The 19,637-nt window shown below is 40.1% G+C and overlaps 1 protein-coding gene across 1 annotated transcript in view; it reads right to left on the bottom strand.

Annotated features, from left to right (window-relative positions):
- ksr2 (kinase suppressor of ras 2) overlaps positions 1 to 19,637 on the bottom strand; it is an 89,211-nt gene that overhangs the window by 65,702 nt on the left and 3,872 nt on the right. Inside the window, exons 2-3 of the mRNA XM_073466895.1 lie at positions 12,162 to 12,302; positions 9,868 to 10,018 (exon numbers count right to left, since the gene is read on the bottom strand). Of these exons, the coding sequence (XP_073322996.1) occupies positions 9,868 to 10,018; positions 12,162 to 12,302 (292 nt within the window). The remainder of the gene's footprint in view (positions 1 to 9,867; positions 10,019 to 12,161; positions 12,303 to 19,637) is intronic.

Genomic DNA, 19,637 nt, shown 5'->3' with positions numbered 1-19,637 from the left:
TCACTCTGCAGTTTTAACTGTGACACATCCACCAAATAGAAACAAACATATATTGATGGCTACTGGAAAATGTACCATAAAAATAACATTATGGTAAACCAAATGATGTCATTACTTAGTTCCCACTCGCTGGTTGACGTTTTCCAATTAGTGAACCTGGTGTTGTCTTTGGTTGTCATGGAAAGCACTACATTGCACATGGTTATAGCCCCTGTACAGAATTTGAAATGGAAAACTGTGAGCTGATTTTCCAGAAATACAGATCACATTTTCAAGGATTGATTAGTGTCATGAGCAGCCGTGATTAACACCTATGGATATTAGCCAGTAGGGTCTCTTGAGATGCTGCTGCCCTGCCTGAGGACTCACACACTCACACTTGTGTCTGAACCCCCATTAAGAGGCCCCGATCTCAACCCCCTCAGAAGGACATCAAGATGCAGAGAGGACGAGTGGGCCCAAAAGAGTGCTCATCCACAAATGTACGGAAAAGATGAAGGGGGTTGCTCGATCAAGCATCCTTTATTTGCAGGAATGAAAACACAACAGGCCACTCAGATACGTAAAAGTTGAGCTTGACCCCTCAATGGCCACTGAAGAGTTCACACCACACCACACACCACTTGTAACACCTGACACATGAGGTACCAACTTGTATTGTACGCTTCGAGATGTGTACCTTCTAAAATCCAACAAGATCATTTCTGTAAAACATTTGATCTAAATTATGAGTTTCCCTTTTGGTAATTACATTCTGGCAGCAAGGCAGCCTCACTTTAAAAAAATGCTTTTGACAGTTCTTATCAAATTGATACCCAAGTGAAATTTCTCTGCACGAGAAGCAATGAACTTGAATCACACTCATCAAACTGTTGCTTCAAGTAATGAGCCAATTCATGGAGTGCGCTAGTATCTTAGCAACTGCTTCAGCCATATAGTAACAGGACCTGACTTATGAATTTCTTGTTTCACATGATCTCACCTAAGCAACAACCTCGGGCACACACACAAAAAAAGCTCGCTGCTAAATGAGATGAAAAACACAGAGTGAGCATAACCCCTTTGAGAACTGTGATTTCAGTTTATTTGTGTGGCTTGTGCTTATTAGCGGGTAAGTCTCAGAAGTTTCATGGAGGGAAACTAAAATCTTGTAATTTATCATGACTTCTAGGGGTTAAATTTGACTGAGCAATAACTTGTTGATATCAAGGCTTGACTATTCCCCATCAATTTCTGTGACAGCATTCCTGCAACTACAATATTGCTTTTCTTTTACTTTATCAATGATTTGCGATGCATTAGGTCATATTCAAACGTTACCATACTACAAAATGATCATAATGCACTCACAAGCACTTCTCATTTTCGACTGTACAAGCCAACGATGACGGTGCTATAATCAAGCAATCAATGTCACATTCTCCAGCCAAATCATGAAATGGTATAATTGTGCATCTTGAAATATTACCTCCAGACTAGACACTTCTGCTGGGTGTCTGCTCTAATTAGCTGGATTACTGTCTCTAATATGAAAATGGGACTTGAAAAGAGGAACTGGTGAACCTGAAGGAGCTGGATGCGAAACACACAGAAATGGAAAATAACTCTAAAGATCTGGTGTCCTATGAGATGTGTGTAACTGTCTTAAGTTGCACAGAACACTCTTTACACTGTAAACATGTGTGTTTTACTGTTTTTGTGACTGTACGCTGGTGAGTTCAACTTCATTATACTACTGCACTTTCTTGCCCAAGGGTTACATTACAAGACTTCAACCATGCTCAGGTTTGTGCTTGAGGTGGAAATCATGAATCACGTTGCTGATTCGAATCACTTTGCTCAGTTCGGACTAAAAAGCTGTTGGATCACCGTTAAGATGCACTTCACCTGGAATCACACCAAATGCTGATCACATTAATGCATAACTAGAGATGTAATTCATCATCCACCTTCTATTCTCTCTTCTCACCTGAGTAACCCAGCATCTCCACATCAACTGTCCATCCAAACAATGCAGCAAGCATTTACGACCGCTTCTCCTTTGCGGTGATTAATGCAAATAGCACTCCCCCAACAACATTAATGGGGCAATCTTAACATGCAGTGAGGCTTTGAGAAAGGCAGATAACAGCCTCATAATTGGACTAATTACCTCTAGATGTGTTGCTTCTCTGGGCTAAATGGCAGTGAAATGCCACTGGGACAGGGGCTGCTCTATCTTACTGCCACTGTGAACAGGATTTGGCGAAAAGGGCAATGGCTGCGTTCAATAGATGCAGTGTCCCTTTTTAATCTTGACTCTTTAAAGTTGAGCGTGTGTGGACTTTCTTGCAGTGTAATCAGTGGGACTCATAGTTCGACTCAGCTAATTAGTTAACAGCCAATAAGGACCACCCAGGGGTGTTCAGGAAGATGGGTGTCGGGGGTTCGGTCAATGCTTCTTCTGGTCGTTTTTTCTTCCCTGTTGCATCTGCTCTTTTCTTCCCGACATGACTGCGTTTCTCCTTCGCCTCCTGTCGTCACTGCCTCTTTCTCACCCTAATTCTCTCTCATGTTATTCCACGTCTTTCTTCCCCCACATGCCTCCTTCACTTTCCTTTCCTCTCCTCCAATCTCCTCCCTCGCATATTCTGTGCCTCCTCTGCCTTTCTACATCTCTTTTGCTCGCTGATGGCATTTGAAGCCAATTAGGTGTTTCTGCGTGCGTGTGAAGCTGTCTCAAGGCAGGGCACGGGGACATTCCTTGAAGCTGTCATTACAGGGGAAAGGCACCGAGGAGACCTGTCGTGCTGAACTTAGATCAACACTATAAGCCTTATCAACAAAACAACCTAGATGAAAATGTTCGTATGTCTTTGTGCGTGTGTGCGTGTGTGCGTGTGTGTGTGTGTGTGTGTGTGTGTGTGTGTGTGTGTGTGTGTGTGTGTGTGTGTGTGGACTTGTCTAGAGGGGCGGGCTGGATAATGTGTGTATATCGCGGCACAAAGGACCGACCGGCTGCCTCCGAATTGTATGACTCATCCTCATTGCAACCCGTGGACTGCAATCCCAAGAGCCTGTAGTGAAAAATTCTATTAACTTGCATTAGTTTCCTTCCTCCACCATAACACCAACATACATTCACTCATCATGTTCTCTGTTTCTCTGGTTATGTGATGTATAAACTGCCAAGATTGTAAAGTATATGAATGTCCATGTCTGCCAATTTTAACATAATTCCTGATGACTCATAAACTGGAGCGACATATCTTCTTTGAAAAAAACATGTGGCATAAATCTGTAAATCCTCTTCTGTGCTTTCATTCATGCTGGTGGAATATATCTGTACTTCTGCAACAACCTCCAGATTTTTAAGACAAAAAATAAAACTCTAAAAAGACTCAAGACGTAAGAACATCCTCTGCTTCTTGCTTAGCAGTGGTTAAGTGCTAAATGCTCTCATGGGGCCGTGTAAGCCTTCAAAAGCACATGCACATCTCCTACTCATACCTGCTGACACACAGGTACTCGTGCAATCCCACCAACGCACGCGAACACAGATGTGTAAATGTGGCGATGTTTCGAAGCTATGACATATCTCCCTCTCCAAACTCCATCTGGGTAAGAATATGAAAAAAAAAAACACACGGCTGCACACCCTTTATTTCCCTCGGCTGAAAGTGCCTCTCACCGCTCTGTGTGGGGGTTGTGGTGTTGCTGCGGTGCATTCACACATCTCCAGCCAGTCCCCCCTGTTAGAGAGCCCATTAGTGGCTCTGTGTGGCCAGACCCTGGCTTTGGAGAGCCAGGGAGAGAGAGAGGAGGAGAGTGTGGTTGAGGCAGTGGGCGAAGAAGTGAAGCAGCTGATAAACAATAAGCAGGAAGGCAAGAAAAGGAAAGGAAGAGGGGTGTGAAGTGAAGAAATCAAACACAAGCAGAGAAAGACAAACACAGCCCGGACCTTAATGTTAAAATCTGAAAGTAGCAGATTTTTTAAAGAGATGATTGTCTTTTTGACAATTTTTTTATCATGCTGGCTGTTACTAGCATCTTAAGGTTCTTACCACCGGGTTTAGTTTGCTGAGCATGACCCATGTTTGACCCTTTGTTCATGTGGTAACAGGTGGTTGTAAATGAGGGGAGATCATAACCCTGATCTGTGTTCAAAAATGTTTTTTAGGGTCAGATGTGAATGGCCTCTATGATCTTTAACCCCTTTACAGTCTATTCTGGGACTGTCACTATTTATTCAAACTCATACAACAGTTCGAAAGTGGGAAAGAAATGTAATATTCAAATCTGTTTGAATTCAAAACTTGTGTATAAGCACAGCTGTTTTTTACAAAATATCCGTCATCAGCATGATCTGTTACCCTGATGAGTAAAGTAGCTGTTCAAGGTTTAATCAATTCAACTATAAAAACATAAAAATTACAGTGCTGCCATCATCATCAACCAAAGGTGATTACAAAACATAGTAAATAACTAGAATTAGCACCCTGCTGTTGTATGCCTCTGTGCACCAGTATAGTTGCAGCTGATATCCATGTCTTTCCAGATTCATGTAGCGAAGACCTTGTAAGAATTTAATAAAAAGTATTAAGTGTACTTCTTGGTGAAATGGAAGTTATCACATGTATGACATGTATGTTTCCAGTGAATACTTTACAGTGAGAAACATTGCTGTCTTCACTTAGAGACTATTTTTACAGAGGACTGACGGAGAGCTTCATCAAATGGTGCAACGACAATCACCTGAAGCTTGTGTTGGACTACTGCTGTACATTTTGATGTCACAGCAAAGTTGACCTTTGACCTTTTGGATAAAATATGTCTCCTATAAATTCTTTAGTTATTGCCAAAAATGCTTTTCATTAGGTCACAGTGACCTTTGACCTTTGACCAATGAACTCTAATCAGTTCACCTTTGAAGAAACTCCCTCAAGGCGTCGCTGAAATATTGCGTGCACCAGAATGGTGACAGACAGACAGAAAACCTGACAACAAACAACAGTGACCTCTCATGCAACAGATGTAGGGGAAACTACACGTCAACAGTGAGGACCCTGGACAGAGACTGAATGAACAGAGGAACCAGCATCATGAGGTGTCTCTCACCGGACCACAATCAAAACCAATCACACAATCGACTCGGAGGGGGTCAAAGGTCAATGAGCACAAGTAGTGTGAGTCACCACATTTAACTGAGGTATCTCCATCTCTAATCAAGAAGATGAGATGCAGTTGAAAGCTCCAGAAAAAAAAGCTGATCTTGAGTCAAGATTTCAAAGGGCATAACTAAATAATAAATAAATAACTTTATAACACAACAACACATGCTACAGGAAGGGTCCTCGAATTCATGCCAGTAGTGAGGGGGTCGGGGTCTTCAGGAAGAAGGCAGGTAGCAGCTGGACAAATCTTATTCTATTTAGAAGCCTTTATTGTCGGCAGGTAGGTCGTAACCATTTTATGCCACTTGTCAAGTCAAGAATATACTTGCATGCTCTTTACCGATATGGACTAAATGGTGTGAATACAATTTCTGGATCCATCCTATTTCTTACATATTTTAACACATTTTTTGCCTTTATGTTTTGACTGATTTTGAGGCATTTCTTCACTTTGAGGACGTTACTTCTTTCTCTCTATTATTAGGTCTCATGTAATGCTCAGTCACGACAAGATATAGGGAAAAAAATCAGGAGCGAGGGGCAAAAAAAATCAAAATTGGTACATCTGTTCGATGCAGTGTGAACATAGCCAAGCTCCTAGACAGCGATGCCAAAAGAGAGCTGCTCTTCAGAGACGGCTGACTGGTTTGAACCCAGCTGGACTTGAGGCATGGGCGACTGGGACCGCCTGACGGGCTCTGCCAGGGGACGCCTGTCTGCCTGCTTGTATGTCTGTATGTCTCGCTGTCTCTATGGACAATATGCGCCTCCATCCCCAATCAAGCCGATGAGACAGAATGATAGGATGGAAGTTGGAGGAGCTCACAGGAAGGCGAGCGACTCCAGCAGTCTGACAAACGAGCGCAGGGACCAACAGAGAGGTGTGAATATTTGGAGAGGACAGCTGAACACCTGCAGAATCACAAAGAGGCTGTTTTTTCGGGCTCTGCTGTAAGAAAACCTGTTCGTCTGAACGTCTGAATTCTTATTCATTACATAAAATATCAACAAATGCTTTGAAGAACTGCCAATTTAAACCTCTAATAAGACACTGTTATAAATAAAGCACAGTTTTGTTGAGGGCACACTGACGACAAACTACACATCAAGTTAATTTGCTTAATTATTTAGCTGAGACTTCCATCTGAAAGGACATCTGTTACAGAGCTGTGTGTGTTTGAGCGTGTGTGTGTGTGTGTGTGTGTGTTTGAGTGGGAGAAGAGGAAAAACAGATATGTTATCAAATGGGTTTACGAAAGGTTGTTACTAAACCCAACAGCCCGGTTTTAGTGATGATCTACTGCCCCCTTCTGGTTTTTTGGCATCATTGCAAAAGCTGTGACCTAACAGGCTGAGAACAAAGTGCGGTCTGTAACGCCACCTGGTGTCCAGCCATGACACAAAAGAAATGCACTCACAGCAGATGCTTCGGCAAGTCACCACTGTCTCTAAAAGCTCCCGTTGAAAAAACGGAATACAACAAAGACCAGGTGACTATCTCTGAATATTGTGAGACATCCAATGTCTAGAAATTATAAATGAGCACACACGCCATCAAATATCTCCTGAACCAATAAAGCAATTCCAGCCCAAATATTTGTATACATTTCACCATAATTGCACATATTTTAGCGGCTGTGACTCAGGAGGTAGAGCAGGTCTTCCACTAATCACAGGGATGGTGGTTTGTACCACAGCTCCTCCTCGTGTCCTTGTGAACCCTAAATTGCTACTGGTCGTCAGGCCGGTGCCTTGCATGGCAGCCCGTGGCCGGTCTGTGTGTGTGTGTGTGTGAGTGCGTGTGTGAATGGGTGAATATGAAGCATATTGTACAGCACTCTGCAGAAAAGCTCTATTTAGAAGCAGCCGTCAAGCATTTACTTTAACCTTTTACAATACAGACAACACATGCCAGTACTTAAACCTCTGCAGCAACATAAATGCTCAATAAATAAAATGATTTTTCATTGTACCTCATCAAGACCACCACTGTCCGATGAACGCGTTTTAAGAGGAGGTAAGAAATGTTTTCCTACTAACATTTATTTTATTGGAGAGGAGTGGTCATGAGGTTAAAAATCTTGAATTCAAGGGAAAGCTTCACATTTGGGAATTTCACTTTTTTCTCATGTCTGTGCGTTAGGTATGGAGGTAGAGCCAGGAGGTGATTTGATTAGCTCAGCATAACGACCACATATTGACAATGCACTGCTAAGAAACTTTAGGAAAATACAGTTAATGTCTGCATAATAAAGTACTGTAGTGGTGAAAATATGCACTGTTGTAATTAACATAAATGTCTGGGTCAAACTAGTCCCTGCATTACTTAACTGGATAGAGCAAAACACATGCATTACTGAAGGATAATAAGCTCTGCTCTGGTTGAATGTAGGAGGAACCACTATAAAGATTTATGTGAGGTCACCAAAGTCTGTGTAGTAATAAAAATGTAAAGTGTGAGTTGTCCAATCTTAGCTGGTGAAAAAGAGGTATAGGAAATATCAGTCTGTACATGCCGATACAATCCTGAGAAGAGGTCTAATGAAGGCTAAATGAACAGAACAAATAGGCTTTGTGTTAAAACAGTATACGGAAAAACTTAAGAAGAAAGTGTGTGTTTTAAAATGATCACTATACATACTTTTTGCTTCATATTTGACCGCTTGGTCCATTCAACTGTCACAATGTCAGCCTGACTCTTCTGCCACATACACTATCTGCCCTCTTCCTTTGCCACACATTAACTCTCCTGTCATTCAGATCCTGCCCTGCAGTGACCTTTGTGTTCCCATCATTCCCCATCACCTGACCTCCCCCTGTCCACCTACACACCATTTCTTGCAGTTTATACAGTTTTCTCTGCCTACCTGATCTCTACCTCTACCTGACCTTTTGCCTGATACTAAACTGGACCAGTATTAATCTTTGCCTGTTTGTGGCATCGAGTAAAGCTGAACTCTTTACCTGTCTGGTCTCTGAGGGGAGTTTTGGGGTCCCAACCTAGTTTTACTGAGTCATTACACACAATAGTCAATGTGGATTTTTTTACATGGTTATTGTAACACATGAGTGCATCAGAAACTAACATCCAACAAATCTTTAAAATGCTATCCATGATTGCTGTAACAGTGATTTTATCCACTTCATTAAAACTGCTGTTTTAAAGAGGTGGTGTCTTACAAGTACTGATTCTGTTTGATTTACAGTTTGTTAAGAATAAAGAGAAGAACTGAATCACTGGGGTTGAGCATTTGAAGAAAACAGTGCCACCTACAGAAAACCAAACAGCTCTGGCCACACTATGTCGTTAATAAGTTATCATTAGGACTAGCAGCTTTATGAATGTGGTAATGTTTACTGGCTCAAAGCACACAAAAAACGATGTTTATTTGTAGTAGAAGTAGTCTGAAGAAGTATTAGTTCAGTATGTGTATGTATGTATTCGAAACAAAGATTTCTTATCAATGGCACAAACACATTAAAGCGTTTCCAAGTGATATTACTGTTGTTGCCACTTTCGCAAAGACAACCAGATCATTTCCATTTTCCTTAGTGTAGTAACTACCAACAACAAAGGACAAAACGTGATTTTATTCATTCCGTCAGTCTTTAACGGAGACGTGAAAGCAGATAGAAATGGTGCCAGGCCAGTCAGCCTTCATTTTCCCAGGAGATTTTGAGCCCAATCACAGTCAAACTGCACCATGAAAGCGAGGTCTATAGGGGACCAATCCAAACATTGTTTACAGATTGCACAAACTTGTTTGTTGCCATTTTAATCTGGATACTATATTTAGAATAGTAATATATGTTATAATTGTGATTGTTATAAAGTGATGTATATTATTTATTGATAATTAGTGTCATATAAGTCATCACCCATTTCTCCTCTATCACCCATCATAGTATTTTACATAATCAAAAGTTAAATATTGTCTGATTTGATATCGATCTTATCTTATCTTTACATCTTCTGAATTAATTAAAAATGTCATATAACATCTTACACATCATATAGAATCACAGGCAGGATAATGAGGTAATTGTTGGTTGTTAATGAATCCAGTAGGATGTAAACAGGCAGCCTGCTCCTCCATTTTCATTGTGCTACACCAAATCATCTTTTTTGTACAATTTTGCATCTTAACAATACAATACAGTAAGTGTTAGCCTGTGGTCCACTGTTAAGTTTCAGTCTTGGCCCTCCGAGGGAAAATGTTGGGCCCCCTCTGTTTTATGAGATTAAATGAGAGTTGCCATTAGTTGCATACTGGAGGTCTGCAGGGTTAAAATGCTGCCGTTTTATTTGTGGCCCTAGTTTGATTCAGGCGGGAGACTGATTTTTCTCCTCATTTCCTGTCTAATAAAAGAATAAAAATGGCCCCCAAAATGTAAAAAAGTAAAAGTAATAAGGTGCTCCTCCGAAGCTGGCTCTGAAGTCTCAAATGTCAGAGCGTCATTGAATGCACCAGAGAGAAGTTTCCACAACAGTCCCTGCTTCAGACTGAATTATCCTGCAACAATAATATAACTCTGGTGGGAAAGAAAAGATAGTAACTTGATAGATGGGTGACTAAGTGACTAGGTTTCTTTAAAAAACTAAATGTATTTTTACACAGAGTGGCTGTAAATGGTGATAAGTCTAGAGGACACCAGTATTTTCCTTTAAAGACATTTAGAGGCTGGCGTTTCTATGGACGTGTGTGTCCCTTACCGAGCTGGTGGGCCTTTCTGAGGCAGGAGAGGGAGGCGTTGAGTCGGGCGCACTCCTCTTCGTTGGCGCCAAACTTCTGCAGCAGCTCACACACCTGCTCCTCGCTCATCTCCAGCAGGCCCTCCAGGGTCACCTCACCTGGACTCATCTCCTGCAAAACACACACGTACACCATGATACAATTACTAACACTCACTGATACATACACACTGTTAAGATCTCGTATTAATACACAGAACATTTGATTTACATTTACAGTTTACAGTTAAAAATAAGACTGGAAATCAAATTATTTTTTAAGCTTTAACAAATGGAACAGTTATTCTCCACATTGCCACCAAAACACACATTAAAAGGTATGAAATTAACTATTGAGATTGTAACCTTTGTGTAAAAACTTGATTGACATTTACTGTATATTTCAAGAGAAAAGTAACAGTGTTTTCTTGAAGCCCTCTAGTAGCCATTAGGAGAACTGCAGCCTAAAACATGTGCAGTGCTTTGAACTTCCAGCAGTGTTGCTGCTGCTTGACAAAGACTAACTGATAAAGGGAAAACACGTAATTCAAAAAAGCTCTGGACCAGTGTTAGGAAAATAAACCACCAGGTTTAGTTCAGATCTATAAAAGAAAAGCAAAAAATGACCAAATACTAATTCTAAAACCAAATCACACACATGGCACACTGCTGCCGGTTAGTGATCACTGGGATAAAAGAGGAAAAGGTTATAAGTGAATACAGGCAGGTGACAAATCAATGGAAAAACCTGATAACCTTAAAGTGATATTGAATATTGGCAAACAATCTCTGTCAATGATTGCCAGAACGAATGCCATTAAAATGGTGACTTTGCCCAGATGTTTGTGTTTAGTTCAAACCTTCATCACCATTTTTCTGCCTAAACCTCTTTTAGGAGACTTAGGAGGACTGGATCTACCTGTGTTCTAATGCTATTAGTGGGCAACCAAAGCCTGAATACATGCCCAGGTTCACTGGCAGGGCGCATATCCTGAAGAGCTAACAGACGCAACCTCATCAAGTACGGCTATAGAGTCTCACATTAAAGGCACTTCTCTTCCGGCGCTACTCCATGCATCAAAAATCCCATTTAAAGGGGTCAGTTTTATGTCAAAAACTTGTTAAAAGTATGGTATCAAATAAAATAAAATTGTTAAGGTCACCAAACACCCTACATTTATAATAATAATGCTGTCTTTTTTAACCTAAAATGTAGCGTCTTGTTACTCTTAATGACCTGTTCACTGATAATTATCATATTTCTTTAGGGATCTACAAATCAGAAACAATGTCGGAGGAAACATTTAAAATTTTGAAACCTGTTTTAATCCTGATGAACTTCAGTCTCTACTGCCAACTGAACCTGATACCAATAAGCTGCTCTCTATGCTTGTAAAGGTTGACACAGGTCAGATGCTACATCTATGCAACACTTGAGGTCTGTCCTGGGAGGGTGAAATAGGAGGGCAAAGTTAAAACGGCTAAATGTCTTCATGGCATACTCTGTCTCATGTAACTCAAGACATCACTTAAGTCAGGCTCTATTTACCTATCATCATTTTGTCTTTAATGCAAATGAGCTGATGGAACGCTAGCTCATATGTTTTGGCTCTCAACCGGACTCCAAGTTTTGATCCTAATCCAAAAACTGCCTTTCTTGGCTGGTCACAACAGCTAGAAAGACTAAGTCATTGGAAAACTCTGTCGATCCAGTATGGACTGGAGCGAAGAAAAGAAAGAAAATCATTCTTAAGGTCTGAAGCAAAGAGATGTACCCCGTGTTTTGAAGTCTGGCACAAAGAGATCTCTAGCACTTCATTTACAGAGAAAACCTATATACGGAGGGAGTACTACTGCACATGTGAATAAAGTAGTATCAAGCCTTTTTTGGCTCCAGAGGAGGCTGCATGTAATCGAATAAATTACATCCAGTGATGTCACTTAGTGGCTCAGTTGCATTGTGGGTAATGTAGGCGCCAGGTTTTAAAGAACAGGCCACTGGTCGAGCATTGTACTGCTATAACATTGTTGAACTCATTATGGACAATTTAAAAAGAAATGTTTGAATGAGATATCGTTTTTTTAATTCTCAATCTCTTCTTCCTTTTTAAAACCTGGTGCCTGGTGTCATGAAATCTAAGGGAGATCCTCTCATATGTACATTATCAGATACCAGATTTTTAATGAGAGCAATCACACTCAACATTCCTACATTGTAAATATGGATGATCAGATGAGTGTCTGGTAACATAAAAAGTCATGACTGGATGTATTACCTGTGTGACCTCTTTCCTCAGGTTGACGATGCGGAACCAGTGGCCGAGGCGAGGGAAGTCCTCCAGCTCGACACTGCGCTCCTCTAAGGCCACTTTGCACTTACAGGACAGCTGGCGGCTGAAGTACTTCACCAACTTCCCCTGAGAGAAGATGGAGAAATACAGTGAGGAAGGGTTGGAGAGTCACATTTTCTTTAATCTTTTCACATATAAAATAAAAAATGATTTCCAGCACAACATGAAAACTGCATGTAGTGTAGTAACATATAAGTCTGGAAAGAATGGAAATAAATCTGGTGCACATCTGATTAGCAGAGCTTTAAAAATACAGTAGATTGACATATATTAGCACCAAAACATGAAATCCATTAGTTTTAGTCCTACATCACAACAACAAAGCTCTTTGTTGACTGGACCTGTCCTGAAGAATTGACCTGTTCTTACTAAAAGAAAGACAGAATACTAAACAGAGACCCAATGATGGAAAAAGTTGCTGCAAAAAGGTCAATATTAAATGCTATCACGGCCTATAAAATAAAGACAGGAATGGCAAAATGTTCTGGAAAGAAGACAGATTCTGATGTGCAGCCGCAGCACAGGAGATAGGGTATCGGGTTGCTGGTTCAATCCCTGGCTCCAATAGTCTTTGTGTCGACGTGTCCTTGGGCAAGACACTTGGCCCCTTCAAGGTAGCTTCTGCCACCAGTGTGTGAATGGGTGAATGGGCGCTTGGACTGGTCGTTACGGCGAGAAAAGCGCAAAGTAAGTACACTCCATGATTTACAACTTACAGTAAACATCTGAATATTTCCATAAGAGTTTTTGCTGGTCAACTAACAAGACGTCAAAGACATTTTCCCCATAATTTCACAACAATTTCTTTCCTTTTGTTTGAAAACTGTTCAGCCGATCAAAGCTGTTTGAAATATGACTGATGTTAAAAGGAAAACCTGAGCATGTAGAGTTCTGTTATTGTCCGGACACTGAACTTCCTGGACACCCTGGATAAGCAGTGCAGGCAAAATACATGCAACAGTCTCCGATCCCTCAAACAACAATACTATGATCTCTTAATGCCTGTTCACGCCAGTGGAGCTCAGTGACTGATGGATGGGTGGATGGTCAAACTTTCTGTCACAAATGCATCCTTTTTGGTGGAAGTTAAGCTGTATGTAACACTGATACAAAATAAACAGTGTATACACAAATACACTGACATTTTGTAGCATTTCAAAAGCTTATTTTGAAAATAATTTAACTTTGTGTGCAATTTCAATTATGGAAGAAACATTTCCCTATTAGATTTTCTAATATTCTAGATATTTCTAAGCCCCTCTGACCATAAATATATATCATATCATACATTCTACATCGTCTCTCTATTCTATTGTTTTGTAAGATAGTAAATGAAGAGTCTTTGGGGTTTGGACTATGATTTGGACAAAAGAAGCAATTTCAAGACATTGGGCCCTGGGAAATTGTGATGAGCGTTTTTCACAATTTCTTGACATCATATGCTAAACAACTGAAACAAACATCAAAATAATCAGCAGAATAATTAGTTAGTCCTAGTCTGGTCAAATTTTGTCAACATCATATCACAGAGCCATGCAAGATGCATCACATGACTTCACGGGTGTGTAGTTGAGATTAAAAATGAAGGATAATTTTGAGGGTGGGTGTGAGTGCCAGAAGTAAGTAGGTAGAAAGTAAGGAAGGAGCCATTCCCCCCCGATTATACGCCCCTAGCTCACATTCATTTCATTTCACGTTTTCATTACCCTCCACTCTAAGATATCAGATAATACTGGAGATCATCTTGCAATGGGATCACAACAGCTGGTGCAGGAATGGTGCGATGGGATGAATGACATGATGGCAGCGATGGAATGTAACTAAGCACTTTTACTCAAATACTGTACTTAATTATAATTCTGAGGCACTTATACTTGAGTATTTCTATTTTCTGCCACTTTAGACTTCCACTAGACTACGTTTTGGGGGCAAACATTATTTATTAGTAATACTTTTTACTCCATTACATTTATTTGATAACTTTAGTTACTAGTTACAGAGATCATGCTGCATCAGAACCAAAGTAGTGCATTTTTAAATTGAGTTAGCAAAATGCTGAATACCAGATCCGATAAGAACACCATTTTGACACCAAAAGACATTTAATATTAGATACTTTAAGACTTTTAGTAAATAACTTAACAAAACTTAGCAAAATAACTTTTGCTCAAATATGTTTTTTGGGTACTTTTTACAACACTGCTGGAGAGGAGTGAGTTTGGCACAACAAGTGAGCTGTACCATGTTTAATGTTGTCCATTCCTTATGTAAAAAGAGGGAGAATATCAGCAAAACACAGTATACAGTCAATAGTTACATAGGTTAAAAGCTCACCATGTGGGGTGGTTAGGCATACTGAATAAATCTGGTACCCTGTTCTGCCAAACTCACTTCTCTCAGGTCACGTGTTCCACCACCATATACAATGATTTAGTGTTGCGGGACCTTGGGATTGTAGAGCAGATCAACCACCAACCCAAAACATCAGTATTTGATGAGTTAGGAGTGAGACTCTAACTACTTAATATTACAAATAGGAGCTTTAAACTACCAAACAGTAGTTTGCAGTTACATTTGGCAAAGCTATCTGTAATAGTAAAATATTACAGATTAATGTATCATAACAATAATCAACTGATCTAATAATATGACACCCACTGTATGTCTACTTTTGATAATGTAGTTTATTTTGCAGATAATACAGTACTTTAGTACTTTTATTTGGGTATGGTAACAGAGTCATTTTACACAGTTTAGTACTTTTACCTTAAAAAAAGGATCTGGAAACTTCTTCCCCCACTGCTTATGTCTTGCTTACTAACAACGCTCTCTAATAGTCTTATCCAAAACATGTCCCCTTCTAACATATTGAATCTCCCACTGTTGTATATATTTTTTACTTGTATGACACGGCAACTTTTACCATTTATTTTCAGTCTGCTGCATGTAGAAAGGCCGAAGCCTGCCAGGAGCAAATGATGACTATATCAGACCGGTTTACATCTATCACAGACGGATCAATTAACATGTTCAAGACTAGATATTTTGATATGTTTTGATGTATTTAAGTCCTTAGTGAGATTTACAGCTAATATATGTGTAGTGAAGCAAATTTCAGCTGAAACAATTGGTCTGATTTAAAAAAAAAAAAAAAAACGATGGTAGAATAACGTCCAGGCCCACAGTGGGTGACGTGATGCTTGAAGACTTAAGGATGATACATTTGGATGGCCCCATTCCAAACATACACCTACAAAATGACTGCTAGAAATTAGACAGAGCTGGCCTACATCAGTGCATACCAAAGTAGAAACCAGTGGAGGAGGGACTCGCAAGTCACCTCTGAATGCAGAAAACCCTACAGCAGCTGCCCACGGCTGCTAACGCTCTGCCCGATAAGGCGACTGCTCAGTCCACTCCTACAGAGAAACACACATTTACCCTCGCTAAATGTGTCGACTTCTTACTGTATATCATACTCTTACAATATATTATATCTCATACATCTGCTTAAAATATGTCTTGCCATATGTGCTGACAGCATAGCATGACATAGCATACAGGAGCAGGTATTCAGTGCGTATGAAAGAAGGAGGACGAGTGTGAGAAAGAAAGAGAGGGACAGAAAGACTAGACTTCTCAATCAAAGTGAGTCTCTGTCAAAAAATGTACTCCAAAAGATTTTATAGTGTCTGTGAAATAATGCTACAGTCTGATCTGTCAGTCAGTCCACCACTTTGATCCAGACTGTAATGTCCCAACAAAAACTGGATTAGATTGGCAAAGGTAAGCATGCTAACCAAGGTGGCATGGTGAGCCTTATACATAATAACATCACAATGTCAGCATTGTCAGGGTAATCATGTTAGCATGCTGACGTTAGCATTTAGCTCAAAGCACAACTATCACTATTTTAGTCTAGAGCGGCTGTAGATTTTCAGTGATGTTTATGTAAGTTTGTTTGAACCATTAGTAGGCAGAGACAATAGCATGACACAAAGAAGCTAAAGCAAGGGTCTTAAACTACTTGCCCAGAGGCTAGACATGGAGACAATTTAATAAGGCCTCTGACATGTTTAGAATGTGATTTGTTGAACCCACCACACAAATGTATTTTAAATTTGGATTTTCTAGACTCTTAATTTGAAAAAACATCACTAGCAAGCTGCTCCTTAACACTTCAGCTATGATCAACAGCACTCTGATTTACCGCAGTGCATCTGACACCAAAATCTCACTTTCTAAACCTTAAATAAAGGTTGACCTGGATCAAAAGAGGCCAGAGGTGGGGCTTTTTATTCCTTTAATGGATAGACCAGCTGAAGATTTGAACAGAAAAGAGAGGGGTCAACATGCAGCACAGAGACTAGAATCGAACCCGGTCCGCTGCGGTAAGGACTCAGCCTTTTGTACAGGACTACTGGTGCACCTCGACTATTGATTATATTCTTTGTGGAGTTTAATGTGAATTATCCCTGTCTCCTCTGCAAGGAGAAGGCTTCCATTCTAAAGAAATACAATCTCAAGTGGCATTAGGTTTTACTTGACCAAAAATGTCGAAGACTATGCCTAAAACACTGAATTCCCGATTCATTGAATACTGATGCTTTGTGATTGTAGGTCAGGCCCAAAACGTCAGTATTTTACAATTTGGGACTCAAAGGAGTTCGGAATGAGACTCAAAAATTGACTTTCTACAAATTGGACCATTAGGTGTTTTCCATCTATTTTAGTATAATACATACTGACTCAACATGATAGAAAAACGTTGCATTACATCCGACCTTTTACAGTGAACTTATGTAATAAAATTTGATGGAAACTACCACTTTTAAGTGTGTATAGCTAAACTTATTGTTGAAATAAAGTTTTGTATACACTGAGCAGTCGAGCAGAAGAGTGTCAAAGCATTGTGGCCAGTGGCCCCGAGGTAAAGAGGGTTTGATGGCCCTGATCTAACATGTAAAACCAACCACCAAGCTTCATTCAGAGCACATTTGGCAAGGCAAACTTTACTCTCTTGCTGTGGAAAAAACCAGAAGGGACTGAACATACTGTGGCCTACTGTGGGCAGGTGCACAAGCGTAAGCTGCTAGGGCTAGCAGGCTAACAAAAGCACACCACAAACTGAAAATTATCCCTTCCTTTCACACTTTATTATCTTTACCTTCTGTCTCTGCTCGGCACAGACTGCTTGATATGCAGAATGTCTCTGATATAATGCTTTGCTTTTTTCAACACCCAACAATCTTTGCCTTCAGGAAACAGTAAGTCAAGCCTTTGTCCTGTGTCTTACACTGCATGGACATCCATGAACTCACATGGTTGAATGTATTTTTTGTTGATGTGTGCAGAAAGAGCTATTGACATGCACTTTAATCTTGTCAAACAATAAGACCTGAAAAAGTCCATAACGTAACCATATTCCCTTAAATGACGCCGTGTCCCTTTAAGATGACTCTTGATGATCCTATATGGTGCTATTCCCATTTGAGACATGTGCTAAACTGACCTCTTCACTTCACTCACAGTTAATCCAGATCAACTCGAACACTTAATGAATGCACAGCAGACGATAACTTCTACACCAGCTTTATCTAATCTCTATAAACTAACATTCAGGCTTATTCAACAGCAACACACATGGTGTTTCAGCAAAAGTTGGGGCAGATTGCGAAAATAACCTCCATTAACATGAGGGGACGACTAAAAGTAACGTAACTTACAAATCACGCAGTACTTTAAAGCACCATTTCCTCAACTGATTGTACCAAAATGTAGCCCGCTGAGCTGCAGCACACAGTAGTAATTACAAATGTATCAACTAAACTGCTTAGTGGGTGAAAATTATCAAGGAAAAAGACATCACATGAGCAAAAAACTGTTTTTCATGATCTCAGAGTAAAATGTTACCATCCAGGAATTACCATCCTGGAGTTTGTCATACTTGTAAATTCCTCATTCAGTCATGTAAAACAGTGCAGCTCTACAAACAGTCACATAATACACAGAGGAATGCCAGAGAAGCGGTTACAGTGATGTCGCCACCTGAAGTTTAGCAGCAAGGGAACACAATGATTTTGGAGACATTGTTGTCCACAGGCCAAATACAGTCAGATTATAAAGTGTATTGACACTGGCTATATATATAAACTGGCGCTGTAGCCTACACTTCCCATAATGCAAGTTAGTCATGTCATTTGTTAGACCCTGCCGACGTCATCAGGGTTATTTTTCAAAAAGGACAGTATGTAGTAAGTGTTTTCACAGACTGAGTAGTACTTCTCAAAGCAGGTAAAGTGAATGTATGCGGAACAACGTGTAAAAGATTTTAAAACTGCTAAATTCACTATTTTTGTAATAACAACATGTAAAATGGCAAAGTGAATCATTCAGAGAATTATCAGAATCTTTACAAAGCTTTAAAGTTTATAGCAGGCTCGGGCTTATTGTTCAGCTGTACGACCCACAACTTTTTGTTCACTCTCGCTGCTCTCATAGTGTCGATTTCTGCCACAGAATTCAGCTGTTTTGAGCGACAAAGCTCTAAAAAAAACAAAAAAAACAAAAAAAAAACCCACACACTACCTGCTCAGCACCAAACAGCAGACAGACACAGTTAGCAACAAGCTGGCAAACCTAGTGGAGCGTTCAGCAGCTAGAGCCAGATATTTCCTTGAGGAGGTAGTGGAGACCAAAAACAGAGATAAAAGTAGGGTGAATAATGGATTTACATGTGCCAGGTAGCCACAAACACAACGCCAAATGAATGATAATGTTGCTCTGTAACTTCTGGACCTTTAAATAAGCTGTTGTTTGATTTTTATTTCAACTTAAAAGCAGATATAACAGACAGAGAATGTAAAAAACCTGTTCTAACTACTCAGAAATCTGCCAGATGTATAGAGATGTGACAGTAAGACACGGACGAGGAGACTTGAACAGCAGGCTTTCTTACTGTGAGTGTGACCATTCAAATCAGGTACAAATAACTGTGACTTTAGTTGTGGTCCGATGACACTTTGTATGACCTAGTTTGCTTCGAGCACAATGAACCCTGTGACCTTCTGAGATACGGTGCTTCAGCTGTTGTTCGTAGCCTTTGATCCCCCGACTCTGAGTAGCAAAATACCATGGTCCCACCTCTGAAGCAAAAAAAAGCTGGTGCTACACTTGTTGTTCAAATAAACACTGTAAAGCCCATCTCATACACTTGAATATAAATGTAAAACAGCTCTTGTTTTGACCTTCTTTTCTTCACTGTTATATGAAATACATAATTGATTCACATGTCATGCACTATCATGTTCCTGCATCCCTAAAAAAAAAAAGATCATTCATCAAGTGCGTTGGTCGTTCCAGTGTATCCAAGGGATACTGCCGACAATGCATAATCATATT

The sequence above is a fragment of the Pagrus major genome, chromosome 5 (genome assembly GCF_040436345.1).
Source record: "Pagrus major chromosome 5, Pma_NU_1.0".
NCBI classification, from domain to species: domain Eukaryota; kingdom Metazoa; phylum Chordata; class Actinopteri; order Spariformes; family Sparidae; genus Pagrus; species Pagrus major.
This window is presented reverse-complemented; position numbering and strand designations above follow the sequence as displayed.